This window comes from Alnus glutinosa, chromosome 2 (assembly GCF_958979055.1).
Source record: "Alnus glutinosa chromosome 2, dhAlnGlut1.1, whole genome shotgun sequence".
Taxonomy (NCBI): Eukaryota; Viridiplantae; Streptophyta; class Magnoliopsida; order Fagales; family Betulaceae; genus Alnus; species Alnus glutinosa.
In genome coordinates this window covers 32,517,327-32,529,690 of record NC_084887.1, presented here as the reverse complement: position 1 = coordinate 32,529,690, position 12,364 = coordinate 32,517,327, and the positions used below count along the sequence as shown (strand labels likewise).

The window sequence follows — 12,364 nt, the reverse complement described above, 5'->3', positions numbered from 1 at the left end:
TTGTAGACAAAGTTGACACCTTATGCAGAATGCTTCACATACTGGTACATCATGTACATGTCAGTTTAGACAAAGTCATGTTTTGGTACGCAGTTAACCGGTTTATTAGAAAGTTTCGAAAGTTGTCTTAGAACATTCAAAACTAGTTTTTTTAAATTTCAATCCAAATTTAAATAAACAAGTTACTTTTTGATTTCCTATTCAAATGCACTTTACGTTAGCTTCTCTATAATCTTTTTCTATATCATTTAATTTCTTTCTTTTTTTTAACTCTTTATTCTTTACCCAACACCTCCAAAATCAATTGACTAGAGAGAGAGAGAGAGCCATCTTCTTCTTAGAGATTCACAAATTTGCCCTCGATGACGTCATCACCACCGCAACAAAAATTCTAATGATGATACTGACACTGACATTACGCGTTCGCCACCGTCGAAGCCGAAGCCACCAGAATCATGTCTTTGTGGGCCTAGGTTGTTTGAGGTGAAACCGAGTCATTTTTTACTATTCAGCAGTCTTCATCGGTGAAGACAGAAGGAGAACCAAGCCGTTCATCAATCTTCGTTGGTTGTTCACGAAAGGAAGAGGGAGAGAGAAATAGGTTTTTTTGTGAACAAAGAAGTGATAAGGAGAGCTATAATGCCAATCAACATTTAGGGTGCTACTGTAACGTAGTTTAGGGAATGTCCACTTAAGCTGCTGGAGAAAAGTTTTAGGCGGTTACATCATAGACGTGCTACCTTTTTCTGAGTGACCCTGTTGGTCCATTAACACATATGCAACCATTTACCACAGAAGGTGGGCTCATGAGCCCCATGGGCGGCAGGGAAAGTTTATGTTGTGCTAGCAGCATCGCATTTGTCCTATGATGAAAATGCCTTTTTCTTTTAGAATATTGGCAAGGTAACTTGAAAAATATAAGTTAATGTTGGGCTTCATAATTGGATATTAAGTATTACATGTTCCACAGCTGTTCTTTTAGAGCACAGGAATGAGTACACAGGAGAATAAGGTACAAATAGAAGCCCTACACGCCAATGGAAAGCACATGCACATCTCTCCAGTAAATTAGAACAGCACATTAGCTTCTGCAGCCACCCAGGAGCGCTGTCCTAGCAACAAAAATTAACCCTAGCTTATAATAAATATTTATACAAACAGTTTGGTCTCCTCTTTTTCTTAATAATCATTCTCTCTCTCTCTCTCTCTCTCTCTCTCTCTCTCTCACACTCACACAGCCATGCACAAACAAATTTGTGTCCCTTCCCTGTGCATGTTTGTTTAGTAATCAAAGCCAAATCTATCGTCAAGCTTGACTCATTAGATACTACAAGTGGACCAACAAAGCATTAATGCCAAAAGTTTACTGAGAAAACATAAGCTATACACCGGAGCTGCGGTCCAAATGCTTCTCCTGAGGACATTCACGAGACTGTACAATACTATTTTGAGGAAACTATAGACATATTTCAACTAAAATTGCAAGCCTTTTTCAATTAGAAACGGGGGGAAATAAAGAACATTTCGAACAGAATGTACTCACAGCAATGGATATGAGAACAGTTTTTTCAATTTACTATGGACAAGTGACAACAAACCCCTTAAGCTGCGGTATTCACAATGACTAACTTTTCGTTTTCTCTCCTCTCCTTGTTTTGTTTGCTTCCTCCACAACACAATCCTCTCAATCAAGATTATGTTGTTTCATCGAATACCATCACCTAGAGAAGCCAACCAAATAAATGCTAAGTCAGAATAAGTAGAGATTCAGGCAACAACATCCATAACAAACAAAACTTTAGAGATAGTAACTTCTTTTTTTTGGGGGGGTGTATTTTAGAGATGGTAACTTCTATATAACATTCAGAAAGTACTTGATTCATTGATTTTTTGGTAAATAATAAGCCGTCCACAACTTCCAAAGCATCAAGAACAAGTGATGCAGCTAAAAAATGGTACCATTTCTGCAGAACTACCCAAACTTACATGGCTTCACATAAGTTAGTATATGAACCTCCATGTAGTACAGCTACATTAAAGACACACATCAGCTCAGCAAAGCGACTACATTTTGTTCTGGTTGTTTCTTATTCATTTTTTCCTCTCTTTTCCGGTAAAATTACAAAATGCTCCTCACAATAACTATTTTATCCAAACAACCTACAAAATATGTGTCCATCCTATAAACCAATAAGAAATATTCAATGTTCAAGATGAATTGGTTCAAATAGTGGTGGGATTCATTAACAATTGGATCTTGGATCTTGGATCTTGGATAATACTTGGCATTTTGAGACCACTATTTAATGTTTTAAAGAATGAAATCATAAAATCAACCATGTGAAAAATCATTAAAAAAAAAAAGATCGCTCTAACAATTGTTTCGCATACCGCTTCCTTTTAAATGAATACCAAAAAGAGATTTTGCATCACCACACACATCCACAATAAACAGCATGCAATTCCAGCAACTCAAATGACATTTCCACCCTTTATAAGAGTGGGATGGAGGATGAGGTTATGGCAGAACCCACTAAGTGCATGTGTAGACCAATTAAAAAGAAAAGTATTTCTCATATTGGTTGTAAAACAAATCTTCTAACTGCAGCTTTCATATGGCAAATCTTCCACCACAAGGCGTGGAACAAGATAACATTTTTGTCCTTGTCGTGATGGAATGAGATCAGCAGCCAAAGTGTTATACATGCAGTTGAAGTACTTGTCCATCCACAAAAGCCATGTATATTAATAAAATAGGACTAAACAGAATTGGCAAAGCAACATGGTTCTTGTCAATGAAATCTACGTTCTATGTTAACAAAGAAAGGGAACTGATGTGACAAGATATTCCTAAATCTATATTTCTTGAGCTAACATTCCATCTGATGTACATTAGGAGTAATTATCTAGTTCCATTTGTTGAAAAATCATGTTCAGAAATGAAGAAAAGAATACGCATATACTACAAAGATACAACATTTATCCAAAACTAAGGACATTTGTGGCCAGCGGGGAAAAAAACCTTCACTAAAAGTTCTTTTAGCGTCATACTGATTATGAATAACTTGCTCTATATAAATAAACACACACATGCATAGATACATAAATTGCTTATGTGAGTATATACATGTGTGTGTGTGTGTACAAAGATAGGAGTATATCTATGTGTGTGTGCACACTTCTTTCGCGCAGGGGAGGGGGGGATGGTAAGGAATTCATGCGTATGTATGTATAATGAACAAATATGCATACGAGAAAAAGTTACCTTGCCACAAACTGGACAGCTTTCACTTCTCTCCATCCATTCATAAATGCAACCCAGGTGAAAATGATGAGAGCATTTGGTCATTATCTTGGGGTTCTCTGGAGTATATTCTGCACACCAAATGTGGGTTTAAAACCATGAGAACTTATACATCAAAAGCCATACTCCATAAGAGTACATCTTCGAAGATAATTAACCTATTGATTGTAACAAGCATCACAAATGCACAAAATGCTGCTCCGGATTTCCAGATTGGCTTATATGCCCTATGTCCTTACTAAGGTAGCACTCTTGATCAATACTGCTTTGCAATCAACAGAGCTTTGCCTCCCATCTTCAAGCCCAATTTAGTAAAAGGCAAAGAAGTATGGAGAAAGAAGTAAACCGCGTGAAATAATCGACCGTTATATTAAGCATATCTTAGCTTCCACCTTCAACAGAAAGTTATCCTTATTGGTTAGGCTGTTGAGGAAATTCTGCTTCTGTCATCTAATAGATGGCTTGGGACAACATGGAAAATAGAACTTTTTTAAGGGTTAAATTTTTTTTTTGCAATTGAAGAAAACTTTTTAAAATCTTAGTACTAGAATTTTCAAAAGTACAATTGCTTCCAATACAGTTATTTATATTGGTTTATTGCTTTAATTAATTGAACATAGCTCTCTTTCCATTCTAGGCCACAAAGATCCAGTTTTTCAGCAATTTTTAAGATACATGAGTGGAATATTCTTAAACTAGGAAAAGTGAGAATATTTGTTTTTCTTGATAAGTGAACAATGAAAGGCTCAAGTTCCCAGCAAATTTATAAAAATAACTTAAAACAAAACTTGTTTAACCCGTGTGAATTCCACAAAAAAATGGTTCTGCAAGGCATCAAATAAAATAAACAAAAAAATATATTTTGTGCCCAATCTAGCCCTAGCACGTGTGAAGATATGTCTGTGTCAATTACCAATCAACATATCAAAAATTTACAGAAAAGGTGCTGCAATAATAGGTTTTCCACAATCCAAAAGTGAATATCAAAATAACTTAAGAAAAAAACTTTACCTTCAAGACAGGTAGGACAAACATCCTCATCTTCTGATGACGTATAAATATTCACAACTCCAGTTGCAGTTTTTGCTGATGAGAGCTTAACTGAGGACTTAGAACGGTATTCTTTTGATCCATCTTCACATGCAGATTCATTCCATTTGTCTCCTGAATTTATAGTTTCTGGATCTGCATCACCATCACTTCTAAGTGGTTCTGTCTCCTCGTGTGAATGACTTGAAGCCTTCTCACGTCTTGAAACCAGTCCATCCCGCTGCAAGCGGAAATATCTGGGGTCAGCATCATAAGGCAAGGGCCTTGGAGGAGAGCGATACATGTCAGACAGAGAGTTGTCTAGTGATGCTGCGGAAGTCATAGATGCCACCCCCTGAATGGATGAAGGGATGGAATGCACTTCCCCTCTTCTAAATAGTGATGAATACTACAAAAAATGAGAAGAGCCAAAACGTTAAAAAGAAAAATATGACATACTTAAGCTAATCATCATAAACATCAATATGTTAGTAATTGATTTAGGACTCATATGTGTTTTACAATGAACTAGTACTGAAATAAGCTTGACCTACAAACTCAGATTAAAAAATGCTGGTGAACATTCCTAAACTGAGAAATGAGAAGTACACTTTAACAGGTCTTGATTTCTTTCAACAACCTTTGCTCGGGGTTCTTCAAACAAACAAGCAACCACTGCATCAGTTTTGGATGCAAAAGCAGGACAGGGTTTGGGGAATAAAATAATAAATATTTCCCTAGCACAAGTGATTAGCAGACCAAGGAGCCTACATAAAGTGACAAGCTCATCTAATTGCAGCAGACTCACATTTCAGTACAACAATAGTTATTAAAAAGTTAAGTTGTAAAATAAGAACTTAATAAGGGTCCACATCGAAGCAATAACATTGCTTTTTAATAATTCGAAATCCTCTTTGCTATTGGCAACACTCCTCACCATTTGTATCTCAGTCATTGCATGGTGGACTTGTCAGAGACTTTAAAGCATACAAGCACCAAAACTAGTGCAGTAAAAGCAACACATTCCTCATGTGGTGTCACCATTGGAAATAATCTTTAGTATGTCATAATTTTGTAAAAAAATTGAAAATATGCATGCAGACTCATGCTTGTGCATAGAGCTCTTAGGTCTGCTAATATGATAACAAACTTAAAGATTCTGACAGCACAATATAGCCATAGACAAATGCTGAATTAAGTAAAAGAATCACAGCTACAAGTGTCGATGTAAAATTTGTGATTCAAATAGATATCACTTGTATAAAAAGACAGCTTTCACCAAGGAAAGAAAGTAACAGGAACCATATATGCATACCACATTTAAAAGATTCTGAACAAAGCAACTCAGACATATACAGTTCCTATACACAGAACTATTTGGATTCACATAATCTTCGAAATTCTCAGCATTCAAACAGCAACAGACAGCACCCATTATGCCAGCTGCAATCTCTTTCTTTCACTTAAAACCTTCCACAGCAACTTCCAAACTCATCGACAGAAATCAATTGTACTACATGTATGCATCCAAGAAAAGGCTCTTGTAACAATAATTCTACTTTGATAAACAAAGAACGAGAGAGGACGCTCAGCTCGCAGAAGTACTACAGCCTCCGCAAACCAGTACCCTCCCTCTTATATTTAAAAATCACAAATATGCCTTAGTAGTTTTGCTGGGTAACTTATGGCTATAATTCTTCACCTGTAGAAAAAGAAAATAATTACATTAAGCAATTATGTGAATGATAAAAATCAGAAAGAGCTGTAAAGGCTATCCTCGAACCAAATTGATGAACCAATATAAGTAACCTATTTCCAAAACCCAGAACCTATCACCAATCATGAAATCAGAGCTCACAATTCTTAGAATAATCCAATTGTCCCCATCATATTCTGCTGTATTTTTTTTGTAAGTGAAACTTCAGGTGTTCAATTGCAGCTGTAATGCCACAAACCAATCATCGATACATTTATAAATTAAAAGGGGAAAAAATCTGACAAATTTGAGAAGTAATTAACAGAAAATTTAACAAATTTTTTTTTAAAAAAAAACAACAAATCTGCCAAAATTTTACAATTGTGCTCGTGCTTCCCATAAAATTTAAGGGTTCTTTCCTTTAGTGGCAAGGAATGGTAACAAATCAACCAACAGGAAAATCTACTAAATAACAAAGATGATTATCACGATTATTGAACAATCAGACGGCACACAATAAGCCAAACACACGCATTAATAAAAGATACAAGCTTGTGATAAAAAAAAAATAATAATAAAATTAAAGAGAGAGAGAGAGAGAGAGAGAGAGAGAGAGACCAAATTGCATTGAAAACCCGGGAAATTTTCTATCAAAAAAGAATGATCAACCCGAGATACACACAGTATTGACAAAATAAGAGAAACCCATTTGAGATTATCATATTTTACAGTAATCGGAAGGTTCAATTACAATCAAAACGTAAAGAATCGAACAAAATCACAGAGAGAGAATTCGATGAGAGAGATTCAGAGAAAGACGGAGAAGTACCTTCAGGACTAGAGGTAGAAGAAGATATTGTTCTTTTTCCGTTTTATATGTGTTTTTTGGGAAGACAGAGACAGATAAACCTGCAACTCCGAATTTTGATGGCTTGGACTGGATTAGATGCTTCGGCAATCGTATACTAAATATGGGTTTTATGCGTCTTTGTGCGTGCGCTTTGGATTTTTTCGCGAGAAAAACTGGGAAAGCGCGGAATTAAAAGCCACCCCCTGTCTCTCTCTCTTCCTTTCTCTGCCGGTGGGTGAAGGAATCTAATCCAACTTTATTTAAACTAATGCATAATTTACATATTTTATATTCCTAATAACAATTACATTTTTTTTTTTTAAAGGACAAGAACATCATTTGGAGCGTTGTTGGTGAACTGTATATTTTCTTCTTCTTTTTTTCTTTCTTTTTTTTTTTTTACATGTCTAAAAAGAAGGGGATGGGGATTCGAACTAGTGACCTCCGCTTCATGAGGCATGGTCTTCAGCCGATTGAGTTACCTCTTTGAGACAAGTGTATATTTTCTTGTAGCTAAAACTGATTAAAATTCTCATTTTTTATAGTTTAGCCGACCACTCTTCAAAAGTATATACATCAAATTCTCTAAGAAAATTTTCTACTCCACTTAAATATTATTCTTTATTCTTTTCACGTTCTTACTCGAGTTTCTTTTTCAATTCAATCTTTATTTTTTGTATATGGCTCATACATTTATTTTACAAAATGCTTCTTATCAGGTTTGATAGTGTTGTGAGTTTTAAATGTGCTCGCAAGCGCACGAATCATTTGCAACATAGTGCGTGTACAAGTGCGATGTCGAATCCATATAGAATTGCATTGCGAAAATTAATTTATGGCTTTTTAACAAAAGAAAACATAAACTAAATAAATCAAAAGATAGGGTTCTAAGGTTCGAGAATCCACACCCACCAAATCATATCAACATATTCTCATGTTCATCAACACACATTTGAAGTTCTTACTATACAAATCTTATGTTTGTTCTACTTCCCTTCAAAAATCGTTTAAATCATTCAATAAATCCGTTATTTTAACAAATCACACAAAAGATACTTGATTTTTCACCAAATCATCAAATGTACTCGTTGAACGAAACACAGTGAATACCCAACATTTTGATAAATAAAAACCAACCAAACAATTAAATGAAACAACCTCAAATCATCACATGTATCCAAAAATCACAAGATATGCCCAATAATCATCTCAATAATGGAATGGAAGTAGAACAATTATAAATCAAAAGCCCATAAAATCAAATTGCATAAACTAGCATGAAAATATTGTTACTCTTCAATAGTGAAGCTTTATCATCAACCTTAGTTGAGATTTTAGCATCTCATGGCAAAATAAAGCATAAAAAAGCTACAATAATGCATTAAAATCAAATAAACTTACAAAATATTGGAGTTCTAGGTCTAAATCAACCAAAAAACCCTAAAATACAGTGAGAACGGCGCCTATGACACTCTCCTAGCATCCTCTCCCGAGAGAAATGAGAAAATAATGATATTTACAGACAAAATTAGGTTTTATACGTGTAGGTGACACGTATGCGCTCAAACGACACATAAGGTGCACTCGAGCACACTCGGGCTTTCGTGCCCTATGTGCGGGGAATGCGCTCGAGCGCATCATGCTGCACTCGAGCGGTTTGTCGATCGATCGAAATAAAAGTCGCTCAAGCGACTTGTACTGTCTGAATTTTTTCCTTTCTCCGCTTCTCTGCAATTACACATGAAAAACGCCATATTTTTCTCAATGACCTACAAAACACTAAAACACCAAAACTAGCAAAAAAATAACAACGAATAGACTCTCGTGAAGAGTTGAAGATAATTACAAAACTTGCTATGTAAGAAAAATGATGAACTTCATTTGGTCGTTCTAAAAAACATTGCACGTTCATTAAGCGTGATCACTTGCAATGCCACAAAAAAAAATAAAATATAAAATATGCAACTATTTTGTTGAACCACCAATATATCCTTACAACTATTTTTCGAAGTAAATTTTTGATGAGTTGTTATCTTTTTCTTTGTATTCAATTTACCGGGGAATTTCGTAAACCTTGTTTTGTCTAAGGAAGAGATGGCTCCAAAAAGTTCAGTTTTATTTCCTTCATAATACTATCGCCACACTTAGGGTGTTGCATTGGCGAAAACCGTGAATTTTCATGCATGTTAGGGATCATTGATTGCATGCACTGAATTTTGAAGAACTGTCAAACTTTGTGGCAAGGTATGTATTATACAATTTCATGTCCACGATAAATAAGATAAAACACTTTGCTGCAACTTAGTAGTCAGCAAGAAAATACGTGAAGTGTGCATTTGGAGTGCTTCAAGGACAATTTGCAATATTGTGTGGACTTACACATTTTTCCCACCTTGAAATGCCCAAATACATCATGATGGCATGAGTAATTCTACACAACATGTTCATTGAAGATGAGCATGCTAACAATGAAGTAGAAGACTTCAAATATAAACAATCGATGAAAGCTTACATTAACTAGTGTCACTCGGGCCTACAACTTAATTTAGTGAGTTCATCGACGCCATCGTTGTATTAGAGATAGAAAAACTCATTTTCATCTATAATTATACACCGTCGAGCACTTATGGCAAATACATAGCGAGACATATGAACTTGTGATTGAGAAATGTAATAATCATAGTTGTTGGAAGGTTTTATGCCAACTTGTAACGGTCATTGTGCTTTAATTTCATATTGATTTATTTTGTTTTCTCCATTTCTTTTTTTAAGGACATAAGATAAGTTGGAATTTAAACATATAATAGTACACTTAATGATCACGAACAAATCAATGGCTTACCATCAATGTTTTTATGTCAACTTGTAATAGACATTTAGTATAATGTCTTCAGAAGTTGATGCTTCATTTGTTTCGGCGTAAAATGTTTTTGGCATTTTATAGTGTTTGGTGGGGGCGGAAATAATGGTTAACGAAAATCATTTTCAGTTTGACCATAAAAGATTATTTAATTTTTGAAAAACGATTTACGGTTTTGAAAACTGTAAATCATTTTCCGAATTTAAACTCATTATTCTTGCCCACACGTTTGTACGAATCCGCCACCGCCAAACATTGGAATTTGTTGGTAGCCCGAGTCTACTGTCGAAGGTCTGAATTTTGGTATCCGGGTGTCACCAAATTTCGATAATAACGTCGGCCGTCGGAATCATGCCAGTGCCAGAATCCGGTGACGTTCGACTGTTGTAGCTGGATTATGTTTTTCGCCGTTGGTGGTTTTTTCGTATGAGCCAAACGCTAGAAAAATAATATTGTGAAAAATATTTTTTATGAAAAATAATTTCGTCGAAAATATTTTATAACAAAAATCATTTTACGTCGAAACAAATACAGCATTAAAGGCAATAAATCCTCATAAATATATAATCAAAGTTTTTCAGGGGCTTAAAATCAAAAGTACCTAAAATAGCAATGTCACAATCATACAGTTCAACGAGTGAAAGTGGGCTTGAAATTAAAGATAATGTACAACGAGTCTAAGACATAATAAAATCAAAGATAATAAAGCTCAAAATACACTAGTTACTCATAATTTGAATTTGAAGGATTGCCATTTGTATCCATCATAACTAGTATTTTTTACCATATCACTTGTTCCAACTGAAGCGTTTATTCCATAACACACATAATAATATAATATTCCCTAATGCGCACTTCCTCTTGCTTAAGACAAAACATCATTTTGTTTTGATCACCTACTTCCTCAAAAAGTTTTTTTTTTTTTTTTTTATTATTTCCTGATTTCCTTTTATCTCTTTAGTATCACAATAACATTCAAATTTGTTGCTTCTTCTCTCTTTCATTTGTCCTTCCCAGCTTTCCGACCTATTGGTTGCTTCAAGTCTACAAAAGCTTCGTGTGAGACCTCATCTCCCCTTAGATTTTGCACTTTCCATGTGTCTCCCATTTTGCATGAAACTTCAACACATTTCAACAATGTTCAAAGTGAAATGTTGTTTTTTTTGAATCATTTACACGATTTTTGCCTTGCCAATATGAAAAATTAACAAATACAACATAATTAAAATATTTTTGAATAAATAGAACACAGTTCAAACAAATTGATGAGAAGCCACAATTAGGACATACATTATCTTGTTCAATCAAACCACTTCATTGTCTCGATTAAATTTGTGTTAATATTCACAAAACTTATTTACCACAAATTGAATCGTTGACCACCGATTGATTAGAGAGCGTTGATTACAATTAGATTCAATGTATTGTGCTCGTGAAAGTATTCCCGAACCATTTTTCAATATGTCATGTGTTATTGCTCATTTCTTTGCACCGCATCCAAGGTAACTTCAATCCACGCGACACAAGCATATCGTTTTCATCAAAGTTAAAGTTGTCATCCCGTTGTAATTTTTTAATGATAGATTCAAACTCAACTTGGGGTGGAGGCTCTTGGTGTTCAAGCATTTCATTTGCAGGTTATATGGAATTGGAAAGGTCATTTTCATTTAAAATATTGGTGAAGTAAGCGTCTTGGTGAGTTCTTGAGTCCATCCCTAAAACCAAAAGAGCCTTATGGATCATCACAAGAGCCTTTGATCATGATGGGTTATTATAAAGAAAAAAATGGTAAAGATTCCAAAATTCTAAACATATAGATAGCTTCACAAAATTCGCCATTTACACAATTGCTCTGAGGTTCTTGAAACCAAAATGACCAAATAGAAACTTGACTGAAATGACCAAATAGAGAGTGGTTCTAAATAGCTTAGCAAAAAACCAATGTGAGAAAGAGATTAACCAAAATAGAAAATAGCTCAGGCAATTGCAGAAGGAAGGTGGAGGCTGAATGAAAGGACCAAAGACTCAGTGTAATAGCAGAATTTCCAATTGTCACGATAAGGCATATCAATGGGCAGAAAAAGATACCTGAAGGCTGAAACAACAAGAATTTGTAAAAACATTGATTTTATTTATTTATTTTTTCCTGAGATACAACAGGGGAGGGGAAGAGGAAGGGGTCATCAATCAGACAATATATCTCGATTCACCAGTCAATGCTATGTATTCTGCTTTCTACATCAAGAATACCTGTTCCATACGTCTTATTTGTTATTCTACATAAAATTACAATTACGTGATAAAAATAATAAGAATTAAAAAAAAGAAGAAGCCATCTCTACTCGATATGTGTGGGAGTGGAGACGGACATAATAAATATGACATTTATTTTTTTTATTTTGTTTGGGGGCAATGAATTGTTCGTATTTCATGCAATACAAGTAGATTATTGCAATTGATCTTTTATCAATTTATTTTATGAGTAATGTTACTTTTTATGTTCATTTTATATTGATTAGCGTGATGTGTTTTAAGTGACTTTCATTTTATTTTTTTAAGCAATTAATATGAGAAGCCATTTAAATTAAATAAGTCACATTCCTTGGTATAAAATGACTGTGATAA

General features: G+C 34.6%; 1 protein-coding gene across 1 annotated transcript; it reads right to left on the bottom strand.

Moving 5' to 3' along the window:
• Nucleotides 1-908: 908 nt before the first annotated feature.
• On the bottom strand, nt 909-7,123 carry LOC133859541 (E3 ubiquitin-protein ligase At3g02290-like). The gene is made up of 5 exons (XM_062294967.1): nt 6,859-7,123; nt 5,649-6,035; nt 4,316-4,742; nt 3,266-3,375; nt 909-1,721 (listed from the first exon to the last, which is right to left on the bottom strand). The coding sequence occupies exons 2-5, from the start codon at nt 5,766-5,768 to the stop codon at nt 1,695-1,697; spliced, it is 684 nt and encodes a 227-aa protein (XP_062150951.1). The 5' UTR covers nt 5,769-6,035; nt 6,859-7,123; the 3' UTR covers nt 909-1,694.
• Nucleotides 7,124-12,364: the final 5,241 nt, after the last annotated feature.

Excerpts from the sequence above, each read along its gene's own strand:
- LOC133859541 (XM_062294967.1), bottom strand. The coding sequence starts at position 5,768 with ATGGGTGCTGTCTGTTGCTGTTTGAATGCTGAGAATTTCGAAGATTAT. Across the intron at positions 3,376-4,315 it reads TTGTCCTACCTGTCTTGAAG|AATATACTCCAGAGAACCCC; the intron begins GTAAAGTTTTTT and ends TTTGGTGTGCAG. Across the intron at positions 1,722-3,265 it reads GCTGTCCAGTTTGTGGCAAG|GTGATGGTATTCGATGAAAC; the intron begins GTAACTTTTTCT and ends TGGCTTCTCTAG.